The sequence below is a fragment of the Tasmannia lanceolata genome, unplaced genomic scaffold, assembly GCF_043159265.1.
Source record: "Tasmannia lanceolata isolate RefF3 unplaced genomic scaffold, GAP_Taslan_0.1 ptg000037l, whole genome shotgun sequence".
NCBI lineage: Eukaryota > Viridiplantae > Streptophyta > Magnoliopsida > Canellales > Winteraceae > Tasmannia > Tasmannia lanceolata.
In genome coordinates, this window is record NW_027518714.1 from 2,921,673 (window position 1) to 2,940,678 (window position 19,006).

The 19,006-nt window shown below is 38.6% G+C and overlaps 1 protein-coding gene and 1 pseudogene across 2 annotated transcripts; one reads left to right on the forward strand and one right to left on the reverse strand.

Moving 5' to 3' along the window:
• The first annotated feature begins 2,189 nt into the window (after positions 1–2,189).
• On the forward strand, positions 2,190–8,059 carry LOC143860502 (BTB/POZ domain-containing protein POB1-like). 2 transcript variants are annotated; one of them, XM_077371180.1, is made up of 6 exons: positions 2,190–2,569; positions 4,433–4,585; positions 5,610–5,731; positions 5,810–5,873; positions 6,402–6,681; positions 6,981–8,059. In XM_077371180.1, the coding sequence occupies exons 1-6, from the start codon at positions 2,317–2,319 to the stop codon at positions 7,789–7,791; spliced, it is 1,683 nt and encodes a 560-aa protein (XP_077227295.1). In that variant the 5' UTR covers positions 2,190–2,316; the 3' UTR covers positions 7,792–8,059. The 2 variants fall into 2 exon arrangements, with proteins under 2 accessions (XP_077227295.1, XP_077227296.1); XM_077371181.1 differs by having other exon boundaries at positions 2,192–2,569; positions 4,433–4,558.
• Positions 8,060–10,909: 2,850 nt separating this feature from the next.
• Positions 10,910–11,546, reverse strand: LOC143860733 (eukaryotic translation initiation factor 1A-like; annotated as a pseudogene).
• Between the last annotated feature and the right edge of the window lie 7,460 nt (positions 11,547–19,006).

Here is a 19,006-nt window from a genome sequence, read left to right on the forward strand (position 1 = left end):
TTCCCTTGTTTCTTATCAAATGACTAAAATATCCTTACTTTACAAATATGCCGGTTTCAGGAAACTCCTGACACGGCCGCATCTTCGTGTCGTTTCCCAAACCGAGACAAAAGGGTAGATAAAGCACAAATAGAAAGCCAAAAAAAAAAAGAAGGGGGGGAACGAGTTTATGACCGTCATTTTTTCATCTATTACAAAAATGCCCCCTTTTCCTCGTATAATTTCTTTCATTGAAGGACCGCTTAAAAATAATACTTCAGGAGTATGGTTGGGTTGCCTCAGCCTGACCCATTGAAGGGCCGCTTGGATACAAGAATTATATAATCTAGGATTGTAAAATCTTAAATTTTATAAGATAAAACATCATTACTATAAAATCCATGTTTTAGCTTGTAAAATTGAGAACACAGGCCTTGTAAATGATCTCTTGGTTGGTGTTGACAAAGGGAACCATGCTCACACATCAGAGGTGAGCCAATTACCTACACCAACCATGTTAGAGCGTTAAAGTTGGGCAACACGTTTTGTTCAGGTGGAATAGTATTTCCTACTTATAAATTGTGAACGATTAGTTGAGAGTAATGTTGATGATCAATTAATTATATGGTCCATACTATAATAACACGCACCGGCAATCAAGACTTTTGACTGTACTGCTCCATTTCTTTTTCTTTTTTTCTTTTTTTGAATGATGAACGGCTCCATGTCTTTCAACGTAATATGGGCCGTAAAACATTTTTTACGCTCATTTTTCTATTTTAAAATGAGCATTAAATTTGTCTTTGCGCCCATTTTGTGCCAAAAGAAACAAAGCCTACGGAAAATTGAAATGGGAGAAAACTAGAGACCACCTTAAAATGAGTGTAAATTTGTGTTTTTAATATAATTAGGATGTTTCATATTTTTCTCATTTTTGTTGTATTTCTTTTTCTTCTTCGTCTTCTTTGTGTCAGTTTAATTGTAGGGATAGGGGAATACATAAAAGGAATAAAACGGCATCAATTGTTTTAATTACCTTTTTCTTTTTTACTTATACGGATTATGATCTCGTTATTTTTAGTGAAAGATATTGATCCTTCAAGTTTCGATCACGAATTTGATGGTAGGTGGTCATTTGATAGTATAGCACAAGTAGTAGGCAGACTCGTGCGTTTTCCTGAGGGAAAGGTTGTTATTTAAGAAATTGTCAAACATTTGGTGGGTTTTAGGTCGTGGACTTATCGGAGGTTAGGATCATCCTATGTAGATGATTTTTCGGGTACAACCTATTTAGGTCGTGGCCCAACAAATGAATGGTTTGGATCATCCTATGAAGTGGGTCTTACTATACTTTTTGAAAAAATACTGAACTTCAAGTGCACATATCATATAAAATCTCAGACGAAGATTGATGATGCACACTAAAAAGATTTTAGTAACGCATTAGGTTGAAATAATCAATTGACTATGAGTTTAAATCTTACCCAAATGATTTAATATTATTCAGAGTGGATAAGGTCAAAAGTTAGTAAAGATGGAGAGAACAAAAGGCAAGTGCCTTCTTCATGGCCAAATAGGATTTGCTAAGTAATTTGGCAAAAAGTCATTTCACAGCTGACTTTTCTTTTGCACGAGTGATCAGCCACATAGGCTAACTTTTTAGCAGATTTTGTTTTACTCATTTAAGTCATCTAAGGTGACCTTATCTAATGAAAAAGTCAGCCGAAGCCGGCATTTGTTGTAAGGGAGATGATTTTTTCGCCCCCTGTAGGATAATGCGCCCCACTTGTAACTCGAATTGTCGGCAGACTTCAACGCTTTTTTATGCCAAATCACGTTACAAAGGGCGGCACATTATCCTACAGGGGCGAAAAAATCATCGCCCCAGTATACTGCTTTTACAAACTATATATTAAAGGCTTAAAGCATTAAAGCGCGTCACCCATGATTTTCCCTTGTTAATGACATTAATACCTTACTTTGTTTAATAAAGCAGGCTGAAGGAAAAGTGAAACTCGTGAGGTTATTCTGTAATTTTTCTGTCATTGCAAGGGTATTTTGAACTTCCAAACAGATCTTATTCTTACAAGCCCATTAAAGGACAAGACGGGTTTGTGCAATTATTAAAACAAGGTAGCTAAAAAACAAAAAGAATTATTATTTTATTTTGTTGGTCGGTTCAAAACATTTCCTACTTAAAACGTCGAACGGAAAACGTTCGAACCTCATGTGTTTGACCTGCATTTGGTTAGGGTTAGTACCTAGGGTTAGGTTTTTCTTTCTTGCTCGAACTTCCTTATCCTTCTGATTAGCTACTCGCTAGGGTTTGCAGAGTTGATGATGAAGATGAAAGAATCTGGAGCCGATCTGTTTGATCCTCGTTCGATTATGGACTCCGATTTTTCACCTGGAAGCAAGGATCGCGATTTCGCTTTCGCTTTCAACAACAACAATTTTTCAGATCGCGTGCTCAGGATCGAGATCATGGCTGGCTTGCCGGAGAACAAATCCAACGGTGAGGGTTGTACCAGCATCGCAGATTGGGCGAGGAATCGGAAGAGGAGGAGGGAGGACATCAAGAAGGAAAACGGTAGATCAGATCCCTCTTTTTTTTTCTTTTTTTTCTCTCTCATTTTGGTGTTTTTTATTTTGATCCGTGTGAAATCTCTGGATCTAGGGTTTGTGCTGGTTATCATTTCGTTAATTCGTTTAGTTTTTCTCTCATCTCATGTTGAGTTATTGTATCTTGTCTGTTTGTTTGTGGAATTTTTACGAATCGAGGTTAGGGTTTGGGAAGTTCTGATATTTAGATTGAGGAACTTTCTCTCCAAGCTGTATTTTGCAAATTCTTTTATGGATATTTATACTGGATGAAAGACAAGTAGGAATCGGTGAGATTTCAAGTTCTCAGTTTTGCAACATGGAAAACTGGAACTATGACCTTACGTGGAGAAATTTTATAAGCAGAAATTTGTAGGCATTTTTGGTTTTGAAAAAGGAAATAAAGATGCTAAGTAGCTATATTGCATAGGCTTGCTATCTTCTGTTCACGTTAAGGAGAAAGCCCCAATGTGTAGGGTATACTAATACAAGCAGTGTAGCCGCCTATCTCAGGGTTTATTCAAGCTAAAATCATCCAAGCGGGGTAGCCAATCCCAGGTACTTTTCCCATGGATTTCTATCCCTGTGGAGAAAATCTGGATTTTTCCAGTGGATAAGCCTTAAATTGCAGCAATTGTGTAGAATGGCCTGAAAGCACATATTAGGCTTCTAATGGATGGACCTCAGTGGCCAAAAATTTTTAACGGCATGTGTTGGAGATTATCTCGCATTTCTTATGGATTGAGGTGGGCTGGAGGGGACAGGCATTGTGAGAGATGACATGTTTCTTTGGAAAGTCATCCAGCTAAGTTTTAATCGAAATTAGTGATTTGCAATGTATCTACAAAGTTTGATGGTTCTTTAGCATTAGCAGCAGTTATGGCGGCAGGGGAATGAGAAGAGAAGCTAGTCTCTAGAGGTGAGGGGAGAAAATTGGTGGATAGTGGTGTTTTAGAATTTTAGATGGGTGTGTTTCTGATGTGATGAACCTGTAATTTCTTTCTGAAATCATGTAGTTTCTAATCTGATCACCTGATCCTTTTTCCTTTTCCTGTGCTACTATTTGTTATATTTCCACTCTCATTTCCTAAGGCTCAGTTGTAACCCGTACTGGAAACATAGCAGATGCAATTTATATATTAAACTTGCACATTTGTAATCACTGATGTTTTTGTGTTATGCTTCAGTACTTCTTGGGATTGCTCATGCTTTCAATTCTTTCATCTTGAATCTAGCTATATCTTTTCCTGTGCTGTACTATAACTCCAATTTCCAGCCATTGGGTTGTAACTCAGATTAGCCACAAAATGGATCATTTTATACATCTAAGATGCACATTCTCAATTTCCATTAAAAAAAAAAAGATGCATATTCAATTATGCACCTAGGTCAAAGCTTATTGAAAAATTGGAGTCTAGTTGGATGCTATCTTGAGGGGAGGTGGTAGATAGGATAATTGCTTCTGCAGTTTTTGTTCTTCTGTGATTGGGATATTTACATGCATGCACTGGCCCACTACTCATTTACCTTGATGAGTGTATCTAACCTTTTTTCAGTATTGAGCTGGCTCTACTCACCTCTTCTAGTTGTCTGGGATATTTAATAGTGACTTCTTGACATATGACTCAAGGGCGACATAGGGGGCCCTATTAGTAAGTCGACAAAAGGCTACATCAGTCTAGGAAAACTATGCTTATCGAAAACCAGCCTTTGTTTTTTATGTGTATTATTCTGTAGCTTGCTATTGCATGCAATATATCATGTGCTATATAATGTTTGCGCTATATAATGTTTGCATTACATATTTATGGCAAAAACTGGTTGCTGATTTTACTCTTCTATATTCTGGTAGTTGCGGAGCTTGCTCTATTCCCTGAGGAGCATATTTTGAATTGTAACCAGCCTGATGCGGAGGATGGCGTGGCATATGAAAATCAAGATGAGGATGTTGTGGCAATGATTGAAGAATCACCTTCAGGTGGTGGAATACTTTCCAGTCGAGTTGGTACATTTAACTCTGTTTCTTTATTTTATATCTTTATGTGAATAAACAACCTAGATAATGAAAATGGGTTCACGGCATGGATTTAAGTATAATTCCACACTGAAATGAATTGGTTTTTCAATCGGACCATGCAAACAAAAGGTTGTGTATTATAAAAGCATGTCTATTGAATATTCTTCCAAATGTATTTGGTTTACAACTTATTGTGTGAGTTTTCACCAGAAATCGATATCAATTATTGGCTTGAAATCATGAGTTTGATGAGGCTAGGATGTCATGGCCATGGATTCAAGTTTCCACCGAAGCATGCACGGTTCTACGAAAAAGTGTTGATTTCCATGTGCAATGACACGAAACTCTAATGGAATCGTTTTAGTATTGTATGTCCATCGAAATTTCGATGTGGTGGATGAAATTTAGAAAAAAGAAAAGAAAATATGCTCTGCGTCGTCCATTGAATATGATCACATGGACGATGCCTACTGAGAATCACCCGTGGCTTCTATCCAATGTGATTGACGAAGCATTGGGCATGCTTGAGAGATGCCTTTCAGCTATGTTGGTAGAAATCCCAGCTAAACAGATTTATTGGCCCAGAGCAGTGTGAATAGACTAACTCTACTAATTGGAGATGGGCATCCACTAGAGGAGTAATAGAGGATGTAAATCTGCGAGAGTAATAGAAGCCCTGGTCAGCCTGTTTGGGGTAGCCTTTTTTTTTATTATTATCAAAACAAAAAAGAATTTTATTATTTGCCAGTCTGCACTTTATTGAGCAGTGTTATACTCGATGAAAGTTAATTTCAGGATTGCCTATTTCTGAATGATCAGATTGCTCGGAACCTGTGCTTGCTAGATAGAATATGAGCAGATATTTCATTTTTTACCATACAAAAAACTTAGTAATTTGTTTCTTTCATGTCTGAGATGAATTTTAAACTAAATTTGTGAACAAAAATTCCACAGGTGCCTCTAATTATCTGCCCCTTTTGTGTTTCTAACTACTGCGGGTTTTACTTTGAAGGTGACGAGGCTGCACAGAGCAATGATTCATCCTGGAGTATGGAGTGTTCTACTGTTTTGAAAGTTAAAACTATACACATAAGTTCTCCAATTTTAGCCGCGAAAAGCCCATTTTTCTATAAGGTAAGCTATTAATTTATTTTCCCCATTTTTATACTTTCTTGTTCTAAAATTACTGAATTCTTTGCTATTATTTTGCAGCTTTTCTCAAATGGCATGCGTGAATCAGAGCAACGACATGTAACTCTACGAATCAATGCCTCGGGTAAATCTCAAAGAGATTTGTTACTTCTATTTTCTTACATCTTCCGTTGCAAGGATGGTGGTTGCATTTTTTATACTGTCCGGCTCTTAATTTTTATCACAAGAGTTCATGACAAACAAATTATTATCTTTCCTGCATTTTTGTTTGCTTGTCTTACATTTATTTTATTTCTTAAGTTCCTGGGAATCACAGTGAATAAGTTTTGAGTCTTTTTACCACAATATTGCTGACATATCTGAAGTTTTTTGGTGTTTTGAGGCATGCATTCACTGGAACATTTGAATAGAAGTGTTGATATAGGTTAAGTCTTGTGTAGTTATCTTGGAAAGTTTGCTTTTCTCGTTTGTTCTTTGAGAAATGGGCTATTTCAGCGCTTATTTTAAAGTAATAGGTGCATTTTCATAACATGTAAAAGAGCAGAACCATCTCATAGCGTTTTTTCAACTAAATGGGCTATTTTAAAGTACTGGGTGCTTATTTTAATGTACTGTCTCACTAACTGTTCTCTGCTTACTTTTTCTGGCACAGAGGAAGCTGCCCTCATGGAGCTTCTGAATTTTATGTACAGTGAGAATTTATCGACAACTACAGCTCCTGCATTGTTGGATGTGCTAATGGCTGCTGACAAGTTTGAGGTTGCTTCATGCATGAGGTATTGCAGCAAGTTGTTACGCAACTTGCCCATGACACCAGAATCTGCATTACTCTATCTCGAGCTTCCTTCTAGCGTTTTAATGGCCGATGCTGTCCAACCATTGACTGATGCAGCCAAACAGTACCTCGCTACACGTTACAAAGACATAACCAGGTGAGTCATTTGTAAGAGGAACTCATTTCTATCTATTTTAACTCTACTTTTAACATTCTATGTAAGATACAGAATTGTTGAACATTTTGCCTCATTAAAAAGAAGAAAGAATAAGAAAAACAAAGATAAGAGTATTTTTTTTTTAAAAGGAGTATTTTTAAAAAAAAAGTAGTATCTTTTAAAAAAAAGAGTATTTCAAAAAAAAAACTAAGATAAGAGTAGAATCAATCTTTTCTACTAGAATTCCATTAAATGACTTATGTTAATTTATTAAGGTTTGATGACGGTCTCCACTCCAGGTACCAAGAAGAAGTGTTGAACTTGCCCCTTGCTGGAATTGAGGCAGTACTGTGCAGTGATGATCTCCAAGTCGCATCAGAAGATGCTGTCTATGATTTTGTTCTGAAGTGGGCCCGGGCTCAGTACCCGAAGCTGGAGGATCGGCGTGAGGTTTTGGGGGCACGTCTTGGTCGCCTCATCCGCTTCCCATATATGACTTGCAGGAAACTTAGGAAAGTCCTGACATGCAATGACTTTGATCATGACCTTGCCACCAAAGTTGTCCTTGAGGCCCTCTTCTTTAAGGCTGAAACCCCACATCGCCAGCGTATGCTTACCTCTGAGGAGTCCACAAACAAGCGATTTGTGGAGCGGGCCTACAAGTACCGGCCCGTTAAAGTTGTGGAGTTTGAGCTCCCTCACCAACAGTGTACTGTATACCTAGACCTGAAGAGGGAAGAGTGTGCAAACTTATTCCCATCGGGTCGTGTCTATTCCCAAGCGTTTCACTTGGGAGGCCAGGGCTTCTTCCTCTCTGCCCATTGCAACATGGATCAACAGAGTTCGTTCCATTGTTTTGGGCTCTTTTTGGGGATGCAGGAAAAGGGATCCGTGAGCTTTGCCGTGGACTACGAGTTTGCGGCGAGGACAAAGCCAGCAGGGGAGTTTGTGAGCAAATACAAGGGGAACTACACTTTCACTGGAGGGAAGGCGGTAGGGTACCGTAATTTATTTGCTATTCCATGGACGTCGTTTATGGCTGAAGACAGCCTCTACTTCATCAATGGCATCCTACACCTGAGAGCGGAGCTCACCATCAAACAGCACTGAAGTTCCTTGTGTATGTGGTTAGTTTTATGCCTAATGGCCGTGTAAGTGGAGCTTTTGGTGGATTGCTCTAACTTTAATTTTGATGTTGTTATCACCCCAGAATGAATAGGCGAGGGGAAGGGATCTATTTTCCTCTGCCAACTCTTAAAAGTTGTATTTGCCCTGCTCTCAAATGTAAAAAAAATGCGGTATGCATTTTTGTTGTTCAAATTATGCGAAGTGGAATGCTTCGAATGCCCATTTTATTGTGTAGAGAGCAATTTGTGTATGCACATAGCAAATGCTTGTTACAGGTTGTTGGGATAGTTTCACCTCGTAAGGTGTATATATGTTCTCCATGGGGATGTAAATACTTGGATAAGCTATTATGGGAATTGGTTACCTCGGTGGGATAATTTTATCTTCAAGGATTGGCATCCCGTTTGACCATTGTGGGCTCTCTCTAACAACGGAAGATAGCAAGGGTATACAAGGATGAAATATTCACAGGCTTGCTATATCCGCGTGGAGGAGCTCTTTTGTAATGGTCACTCCCATGCCAGGTTCAAGGATTATCCAACGGGGGTTTGAGCCAGCGGCATGGTGTATTGAGTCATTCGAGATGATGATGCTTGTATGTTTAGCCTGTTTTTCATAATTCAGACTGGAGTGTTTGTTTTGGATTTTGGGAGGGGTGTCAACGGATCCACCTATGTCTCAGTCACGATTCATTCAAATTCATTATCGGTCAGGTCGGAGTCGGATTGTTCTTCGGATCCTACTTTCCATGTCATGATCAACATCGATTTTAATTCGGATCGTCCATCGGAGTGTCCTATTATGTCCCACTAAGCTAAGTAAACAATTAATTTTTTAAAAAAGAGATAGAATGGCAGTCCACTATTAGTGTGTCTCTATCAACTAAATTAAAATTTTATCAATGTTTAATCTATGTGTATAATAATGCTTGTAAAAATTAAAACTAATCAAAATTACATACACAAATATAATGTATAACTGTTATCAAAGAATATGATGCATAAAGAACAAAATCTCTCTCTCTTTTCCTTCATGAAAGTATGAAATGAAACGACTGAAATGAGTGAAATTGCATTCCCATCCGATTCATTAAGTGTTAACAGAGGTTTTGACCAAAATACCCTTCATACCAAAGAAAAAAAAAAAAAAAAACTTCACATATAATTCTATCTCTATTACTGCCATTCACGGGCACAAAAAAAAGAGTTCTATTGCTATTAATGGGCGGCTCCAGGATTTTTTTTTCTGAGACATCTCAAGTAATATAGTCTTATGGTTCTTCATTATCTGCATACATGAGCAATGTTAGAGAAGCTGGTTTTTTCAAAAAATAAAAAAAAATGAATAATGACCACAAGATGACAAACATGTTCTTGAGGCCAAGCATCCTTTCCATGAATGAATGTAAGTCTGTGGGTTTATTAACATCCAGAGTCCAATGTGGGCGTGGGCCTCCTCCATGAATGAAGGTAGGTCTGTTTGTTTATCCCACGAAGGGCCCCTAACAACAGAACGAGTTTGGGAAGCCGGGCTCTTAATTAATGGGGCCAGGTGCCAGCAAATCTGTTTTTCTACAACATACTAGCTCGGTTTGTTTGATATGTAGTAAATGTCCCCCGATTTATAATCCAAAAGACGCTCTACTCCTTATCCCCTTCTTAGTTAATCAACCCTATATAACTCATGGAAAATCTCGATAGCTAGTTTGCAAAAAGGCGACGGGAAAAATGTGAAGGAACATCACTTGACCATGCTTATAGAACTTGCTTGGTCTGCTTCGTGGGGTAGAAATGATTTTATAGATATAATGTGAAGGAACATCACTTTTGAAATCAAATCGCAATGCAAGGAGATATAAAGGCCCTCGTAGGGCTAGGGTTTTGAAAAACCTGACCCAACCCGACCATGTTGCAGCCCTAGGCCCTTGCATATGTTCTAAGAAATGAATTTTGGATTGGGTCTCTGGGTTTTGATGTTTGAAGGAGATATGAAGGTCCAACAGAGGTTGGGTTTGGTTTTGTTGCTTCGTTTGTGGCTGGGGATTGGATTTAATACATCTCCATTTCTACTTTTGTTCAAGGAATAATGTCTTTGGAACTGGCTTTAGGGGGTTTGGAAAAGATATAAAGGTGAGAATACTATGGGTTTTGGGCATTTAGAATTCTTTCCTAGCTTGGTTTTGTAGGTTGTTTTGGAATTTTTTTTTTTAATTACTGGTACAGAATGATGTTTATGGAAATGGTTCCTATGACTTTTGCCATTGAATGTGGGAGTTTTCGCATTTCTATGAGTTGTATTTCTATGACTTTTGCCATTGAAAATTAGGATTTTGTGGCATTTGGGTTAGGTTTTGTTGCTCAATTTTGTGCATAGGATTTGATATGGTGAATTTTTTTCTTCACTCATTTTATAGGTAAAGAATTTTGGCCATTGGTTATTCTTGCTCCAAAGGAATTTTTGGAGGCGGAAGAGATAAGAGGGTTGTAGAGGGCACCTAACAGTTCTGATAATGGCACCCTCACTTCCCTCTCCTTCCATTTTTGACAACCAAACACTCCCAATAACTCCACTTCCACTTCCACTTCCACTTCCACTTCCACAACACTCACACTTCACTTGTCTGACACGTCACTCCACAGACCCCCTCACCAACTCGTCTCATGCAAAAGAAAAGAAGAAGAAAATCCCAATTACCATTAAAAAAAGAAATGGAAAAGAAAAAAAGAAAAAAATTCCCAATTATTCAAACAGCATCCCAAAAACAACCAAAACCCCAAGTCATGTTATACCATATAATTATCAGCAAATTGAAATCCACTCATCTCATCCAAAAAAAAAGAACAGAAAAATCTCAATTATTCTACTGCATCTCATAAACACGCTAAGTCACGTTACACCATGTAATCATCATCAAATTGAAATCCACTTACCCATCCAAACAAAAAATTTGAAATCCACTCATCTCCTCCAAAAGAAAAGAAGAAGAAAAAAATCCCAATTAGTCAACTGTATCACAGAAACCAAAGCCCTAAGTCACGTCATACCACACAATATTATCGTGAGATTGAAATCCACACATCTCATCCAAAAGAAAGGAACAAAAATCAAAACGCTAAGTCACGTAATACCATATAATCACTATCAAACTCTAATAATTCACACCTCCTTACAAGAAAACACAAAATAAACAAGATAAAGCAAAATAAAGAGAACAAGAGATCAATAGAGAGAGATGTGTTTTGGATTCCCAAACTCAACATAATCATCATCCCTGGCCCCATCATCCTCCTCATCTAGACAGCCACCAATACCCTCGTTGATACGAGTATTCCTCGGCAACTCGCCGTAGGCTTTAAGTAGCCTAGCCTCATAAGTCATGTATTTGATGATGACGTCAGCCTTGCCATCCTGATAATAGCGGAGTCCGACGAGGATTATGTCACCCGCAGCGATCCAGACCTTCTTATGCATCTTGCCTCGGATGTGACAGAGGCGTTTTACATTGTCTATGCACATCGCCTCACAACGCCCGTTCCCAAGCATCCGTTACACTTGTGCGTATTCCTGACCGTCTTCTTTAAAAACTAGTTCTCTTTTCTCGTCATCCGCTTCGTTCTTTCCTCTCTTTCGGTTCTTCCCTCCCTTTCCTTTGTTCTTCGGCATCGCTCGTGTTTGCTTCTTCTTTTTTCTGCTTCTTCCTTCTTCTCCTGACTAAAGAATCTGGGTCTGATTTTGTTTCTTCCACTACATATATATATATATATATATATATATATATATATATATATATATATATATATATATATATAGAGAGGAAAGTGTTTCTACTCGGTCCCCTAGATAAGCTTATCTACTCCTCCCTTTAAAAATATACAGTGGGCCCACGCTGTTTGGATGATCCAAAGCATTCATTTGATAGGTCTTAACATGGATAGGGTGTGCCCAAAAAATCAGCACCAAAGGGTCATCCTAGCCCTTCGTTTTGTTGGGCACACCGTGTCCAAAATGGACGCATATAAACGTGGACGTTTATATGTGTCCATTCTGGGCACCACAAGGCACTACAAAACGAAGGGCTAGGATGACCCTTTGGTGCTGATTTTTTGGGCACACCCTATCCATGTTAAGACCTATCAAATGAATGCTTTGGATCATCCAAACAGCGTGGGCCCACTGTATTTTTTTAAAGGGAGGAGTAGATAAGCTTATCTAGGGGACCGAGTAGAAACACTTTCCTCTATATATATATATATATATATATATATATATATAGGAAACTGGTTAAGCTCACCAAACTTATGGTGAGCTAGCTTGCCCAATCACATGGGTCCCACATTTTGGGGAGTGATCCAAACCATTCATATGCAAGGCCTTATCATAGATAGGGAGTGTACCAAAAATCAGCTCCATAGGATCATTCTAACCCCTCCATTTGTGGAGGACAAAAATGGGGCAGATTTGTGTCTGTCCATTTATGTCCTCCACAAATGGAAGGGTTAGGATGATCCTATGGAGCTGATTTTTGGTACACCCCCCATCTATGTAAGAGACTTTCAAATGAATGGTTTGGATCATCCTAACAAAGTGGGCCCCCATGTGATTGGGCAAGCTAGCTCACCATAAGTTTGGTGAGCTTAAGCTCACCAACAGTTTCCTCATATATATATATATATATATATATATATATATATGTAGTGGCCTTAAAACCTACGAGAGGCCTGTGTTAAGATTGGGTACGACTTCCATCACAAACTACTCGACTCCTGTTGGAAGTCCGAAGGGTCATTCGCACTCCCAAACAAAGTGGTTCCAGTATGAAAAGAATATGAAAAGAGTGGTTCCATTATAAAAAGAGTGGTTCCCGTATGAAAAGAGTGGCTTTTGCATTATGCCAAGAGTGGTTCCAATATGAAAATAGTGGTTCCAATATGAAAATAGTGGTTCCTAAGTCAAAAATAGTGGTTCCATTTCTAAAATAGTGGTTCCAAGATTTAAAAATGTACTGCCAAAATCAAAATTGTAGTTCCAAAAAAAGAATTATAGTAATTCCATGGTCTAAAATACTGATACCACCACAGAAATATATTATCACTGTCCAACACATGTACACCACCGGCCAAATATGGAAAGAGTGGTTGCATTATTATCCAAAGCAAAATGGAGGACAATGGACATACCAGAGCATAGGTCTAGGAAAATGTTATCAGCACTTTTGTATTTTGATGAGGGCACTCCTCACTTTATTAAAAGTAAGGTATGGCCCGCACCATAGGATGATCCAAACCGTAAATTAGATGGGCCACAGCCAAAATAGGTTGTGCCCCAAAAATCATTTTCATAGGTTGATCCTAACCCTCCGATCTATAAAGGTTTAGGATCAACCCTCTAACATTTAGATCGGAGGGTTAGGCTCAACCTATGGAAATGATTTTTGGGGCACAACTTATTTAGGCTGTGGCCTATCTAATGGACGGTTTGGATCATCCCATGGTGCGGGCCATACAGTACTTTAATAAAGTGAGGAGCGCCCTCATCAAAATACAGTAGTGCTGATAACATTTTCCTAGGTTTATTATCCAAAGCAAAATAAAGAGAACCAATGGAGTTTTTTTCCTAATGACAATGGCAATCGAATTTTTTTCTAATCGCAAGAGCAATGGGTATGGAGTTTTACCATTTGAAAGGCTTGTGAAGAAGAAGATAAAAAGTGAAAAGGGAAGGTGAAATGACATAGGGTTCGTGCCCAAAAGGTGAAGGGAAAAGCAAGAAGGGTATTTTTGTCCTAAAACATACCTGACGCACTTGACAACCTCTCTCTCATGATTTTAGAAAGTCTACCCTTATTCACAATTTCAGCAAAACTTTGCATTTTTTTAATAATTTTCCCTTAAAATAATACTTTATTTGCTGATATTGGCTCTACCATGTTCTAATAATTGCGCAAACTCATCTGGTCTTTTCCTTTTTATTTGAGTCAAGAGGCTTTTGGGAACTATAATAACCTTTGACAGCTATTTATATAAGAAAAGACAAGATGAATAAGTGAAGTTATCAAAACAAGGTGGTGCCAATACCTATTGCCTTAGTTTATTTAAAACAATAAATTTGAGAAATCATATCAGCACTATCATGTTTGGATATTGCACTAAAGTGTCTTTTGTTTGAGTATTTAAACACATGTCAAAAGGTTATTACATTTCCGAAAAAGATCTCACAGGCCAATTAAAAAAGAAAAGACGAGCTGGGCCGTGCAACTATTAAAAGATGGTTGTGCTGATATAATTTTCCTTAATTTTCAATGAAAGTAAGGAGTAATTTGGACTTTTCATAATTTTTTTGGTGGGTATTAAAACGATAAGGTGACTTTTTACTAGGAAAGCAACTGCCGTAAGCTTTCTCCTATTTAAAGCACCTTAACGCAAAACCCTATAACCTTTGAGCTATTTAAATAACGATATGGGTTAGTGCATTTATCAAAACATTCTGGTGCCACTATAAGTGCCTTATTTTTTTTCAAAACGATACCTACAAGTAACTGAGTTTAACACTTCCATATTTTGATAAATGCACTTAAGGGTGTCAATTTTGGCTCGAGCTCGGCTCGAATCCTTAACGAGCCGAGCCCGATTTAGGCCAGGCTCGGCTCGGCTCGGCTCGTTAAGAATTTAATATATTTAAATATATATATCATATATTAATATATACATTAAAAGGGTTGTCCAGGGAGTGGGGGGGGGAGGGGGCAAAATATGTCACTTCACCATTTCAAAAAAAAATATGTCACTTCATTTTTGGAACCCCATTTGTTACTAAGACCACTCCCCATAGTGTAAAAAAAGTAGTCAAATTACACTAGTAGGGCTGTCCAGGGAAGATGAGGGGTGTGAACTTAATATAACCCGAGCTCGGTAAGGCTCGCGAGCCTGACCGAGCCGAGCCGAGCCCGAGCCTGGTTCAAGCCCGAGCCGAGCTTTTGAGCTTAACGAGCCGAGCTTTTGAGCTTTTGAGCTTTTCGCTCGGCTCGGCTCGTTTACACTCCTAAATGCACTAACCCACTTAAAAGTCCCAGCTACTTTCCTAGAAAAGAAAAAAAAAGACTTGTACAGACAATTTGATGAAAGGAAAAGTCACCTTATCCCATAAAAGACTTTTAAGTGGTAGGGCCGTTGCTTTTCGTGAAAGACTTGACTTGAATACCGCCAATTTTATGAAAAGTCCAAAATACTCCTTACCTCTCATTGAAAAAGAATACTGATATTGGCACGATCACGTTTTAATAATTGTTGTCTTTACATGTTTAATTGTGTTTTGATGTTTCGATTAAAAAAAAGTCTTAAAATATGTGCAAATGAACGTAAAATTTCTTCTCCAATGCATCTTGACGGCTGCCCTAAGGGCCTTTAGCAAAACCCTATTTACTTACCTTCTCACAACTTTTGAAAGGGCAGTGATAAATCGACCCCCATATAACTTAAATCGACCCCCTTTTAGCAGAGAAATATTTTTTAAAAGTGAACTGTATTTACTTAGGCAAGTGATATTCCACCTCCACCTTCCTCTGCTGGGATAAATCCCCCTGTACTCCACAACCAGGTACAACACTACTCCAAACCTCTCTCTCTCTCTCTCTCTCTCTCTCCCCGACAAACGGTTTGTGGGCCTAACAATTAATTTGTTTAAATCTTTGAGCAAGGCTACCCTTTTTTAAAAAAAATGAACCGTACGGCCCACACCATAGGATGATCCAACCTGTCCATATGATGGCCACATAGTAAATAGGTTGTGTCCCAAAAATCATTTACACAGGATGATCCTAGCCCTCTGGTCTAAAGTGGAGACTGCATATTATGTAAACTTCTATAGATCAAAGGGTTGCGATCATCCTATGGAAATGATTTTAGGGGCACAACCTATTTACGTCGGGCCCATCAAATGGACGGCTTGATCATCCTATGGTGTGGATCGTACACTTCATTTTGAAAAATATGGGTGGGGCCTACAATTGGGCCTTAATGTTACTATATGACCGGAGGCGGAGGCACATATAGCTTGAGAGTGGCCATAGCTCCCCCCTTAACTTGCAAAATTCCTTTATATGGTGCATGGCTATACATGCATGCCAGGCTAGTTTAGTGCCCCCCCCCCCCCCCCCCCCCTACTTCGCCCTGTGTATGACGCACACCATAGGATGATCCAACTTAATCATAATCATATTATTTACCTATAAATTAAGAATAGTAAAAAAAATTCTAGAAATTTTTTTCAGGGATTTCTTTTATTGTAATTCATTGGGTTTGTGCCAAATTACATGAGAACTCAGTTATTTTCCAGCATTAAAAGGAAAGCTTGTGGGGCCAACTAAACACTGGCAAAAAGAGGCAAAAAGAGAGATTCTTAGTCATACACTCACATGTAAAGAGACTAAAAGTAAAAATAAAAATAAAATGATACTCGGTCGAGTCATGACAAATGAGAGAGAAAAGATAACAAGAAAAGGCTTGGAAAAAGTAGAGTGGGGCCCACAACACTGAGAAAACGTAAAGAAAGCTACAAAGCAGAAAGGAAAATGCGTTGAAAAAAGAAAGGAAAGCAACTGCTGTATGATGAAGAGAGGGGAAAGGTAGTCGGCAAATTTGAAGAGATGATGTCTTATGGTTTTATTGCCGGCACTATCATGATTTAATAATAATTGCACAAACTAATATTGTCTTTCTTTTCTTTTTTAATTTGCTTAGGAGAGCTTTTTAGGGAAATTAATCACTTTTGATCAGCTTTTTAAATAATAAAAAACAACATAAGTTTGTGCAATTATCAAAACATGGTAGAATATCAGTAGCCATAATTTTAACAAAGAAATATTTATTAAAATAAGGGAAAATTATTAAACAAAAGCAAAGTTTTATTGAAATTGTGAATCAAGGGTAGGCTTTTTAAAATCATGAAAGAGGATCTGTCAAGTACGGTCAGAGTGGTTTTAGGAGAAGAATACCCTTCTTACTTTTCCCTGTTAACTTACCAACTTCTCCAAAAGCTTAAGTTGTTGGAGAAAGGCGTTATTTATCTTTTATACTTTAACACTCCCCCGCACGTGTGGCCCACTTGGCAAACACGTGGCACATGTGGTCCCACTTTGGGCTTTCCATCGCATGTGGAATTTTGCTATCCGGGAGGTTTGAACTCGAGACCTTTGGCTTTGATACCATGTTAACTTACCAACTTCTCCAAAAGCTTAGGTTGTTGGAGAAAGGCGTTATTTATCTTTTATACTTTAACACTCCACCTTTTAAGCACTAATCACAATGCACTTTCACGTTCCCTTTTCACCTTTTATCTTCTTCTTCCCAAGCCTTCCAAACGGTAAAAACTCCATTTCCATCGCCATTGCCATTTGAAAAAAACTCCATTGCCATTAGAAAAAAACTCCTTTGCCATTGCCGTTTGAAAAAAAAACTCCATTGGTTCTCTTTAGTTTGCTTTGGGTGATAAACTTATGCTCTGGTAGGTCCATTATCCTCCATTTGCGTAGGTTTTACATTTTCTTTGCATTTTTTTTACAGTTATATGATTTATTTTCATCCTCTTTATAGTGCCCTCTTTGTTTGCTTACATGTAAAGGCCTTCTTCTTTTCATCATACTCCTTCCTTGAGGTAAACTTGTTATTACCTCCTTTAGGTACTCCCCCACCTTTAGCAGGACTATTCTTAGAATTCTTAGGTTTGATGGACTCACCTCTTTGGTACTCTGTGAGAGATTCTGGTATGGTAATAGCTTCGTCAACATTCTTTACACCACGCCGTTGTATCTCTTGCTTGGCCCAATTTTGAAGTCCATCAGTGAAGTAGAAGAGGAGACCATCAGCAGCTAAGATAGGGATTTGAAGCATGAGCGTCGTAAATTCCCTCACATAGTCGCTGATAGTGGTCTTATGTTTGAGTTCCCGTAGCTTCTTCCTTCCCTCGTAGACCACATTCTCTGGGAAGAACTGCCTCTTCAACTCCTTCTTGAAGTCCTCCCAAGTTCTTATGGTGCACAACCCTTTGTCCATGTCTACATGCTTCCTACGCCACCATAGGATAACGTTGTGTGAGGAAGAGTGAAGCAATACGTACCTTGGCTTGCTCATCCTCAATGTACAAGCCTTCGAAGTATCTCTCCATCTGCCATAGGAAGTTCTCCACCTCTTTGGCATCCCTCACGCCTTTGAACTCCTTTGGCTTGGGCACATCAGCCCTTGGAATATCCCTTGTCCCACTGGTACTGGCAATGACCGGTGTTCGCCCCTTTGTCTCCTCAATGGATGCCCTAAGGGAGTCAAGTTGAGCCTGCATCACGCTGATCGCATCCATGACCTTCCTCTCCAAGAAATTCATGCTCTCGGATCGCTCCCCCTTGGCATTAAGAGAAGACTCAAGGTCGTCCCTTACCTGGTCAAGCTAGCCTAATGCATGAGACTCCAACATCTCGATGTTGTGCTCAACCTTCTCAATGAGCTATAGCATTTTCTTTAGAGCATCCTCCATGAAGCTTACCCTTCCCTCCAAGGTAGCAAACTCCTCGCCCCTTGCCTTGCTAGAGGCACGAGACTTCTTGCCACCTTGTTGAGTTTGGTTGGGGTTGATGCAGGTGCATCTTGCACGATCACGAGATTAACGGTCAAGATCGTCGTGCCTTAATTGGATCGTCCATGACCCTTAGGTTGGATGATTTCTGGACGGCGTCTAGATTTATGGCTCACGTAAAATACTACACTTTAAGAAATTTAGGAGTTTTACTTTTAGTAGGATTTTCTTTAGTGTTTTAGGATAAGTTTTGTAAGGGAGTTATTGCTTTTCTATAAGTCTTTTGGACGAGTGAATCTAGAGAGTTTTTATGAGTTCTTCTAGAAAGTATAAAGTTAGAGGAATTTAAGGAGTCTTCTTTATTTAGAATTTTAGTTCAAGTACAACTAGGAAATTAGATTTTGATATCTTTTAGAATTTTAATTTAGAAAAAATATAGGAGTTCTTTTGATTTAAACGTCCAAAGTGGATTGGAATTTCAGTTTGAATAGGATTAGGAAAGTCCAAGAAAAGTCTATAAATATGGCCTTTGTAAAACATTTTATTATCTTTTTGGAAATAAAATTCAGTTTTTGCCTTTGTATTGCTGATTCTAGCAAGTCAACTGCTACTTGCTCGTTGCCGCCACCGGAAGATC

What these genes read in the sequence shown, in the direction of transcription:
- LOC143860502 (XM_077371180.1), top strand. Translation starts at nt 2,317, where the DNA reads ATGATGAAGATGAAAGAATCTGGAGCCGATCTGTTTGATCCTCGTTCG. An exon ending in AATACTTTCCAGTCGAGTTG is followed by an intron (nt 4,586 to 5,609) that starts GTACATTTAACT and finishes TTTACTTTGAAG; the next exon opens with GTGACGAGGCTGCACAGAGC. An exon ending in TCTACGAATCAATGCCTCGG is followed by an intron (nt 5,874 to 6,401) that starts GTAAATCTCAAA and finishes TTTCTGGCACAG; the next exon opens with AGGAAGCTGCCCTCATGGAG.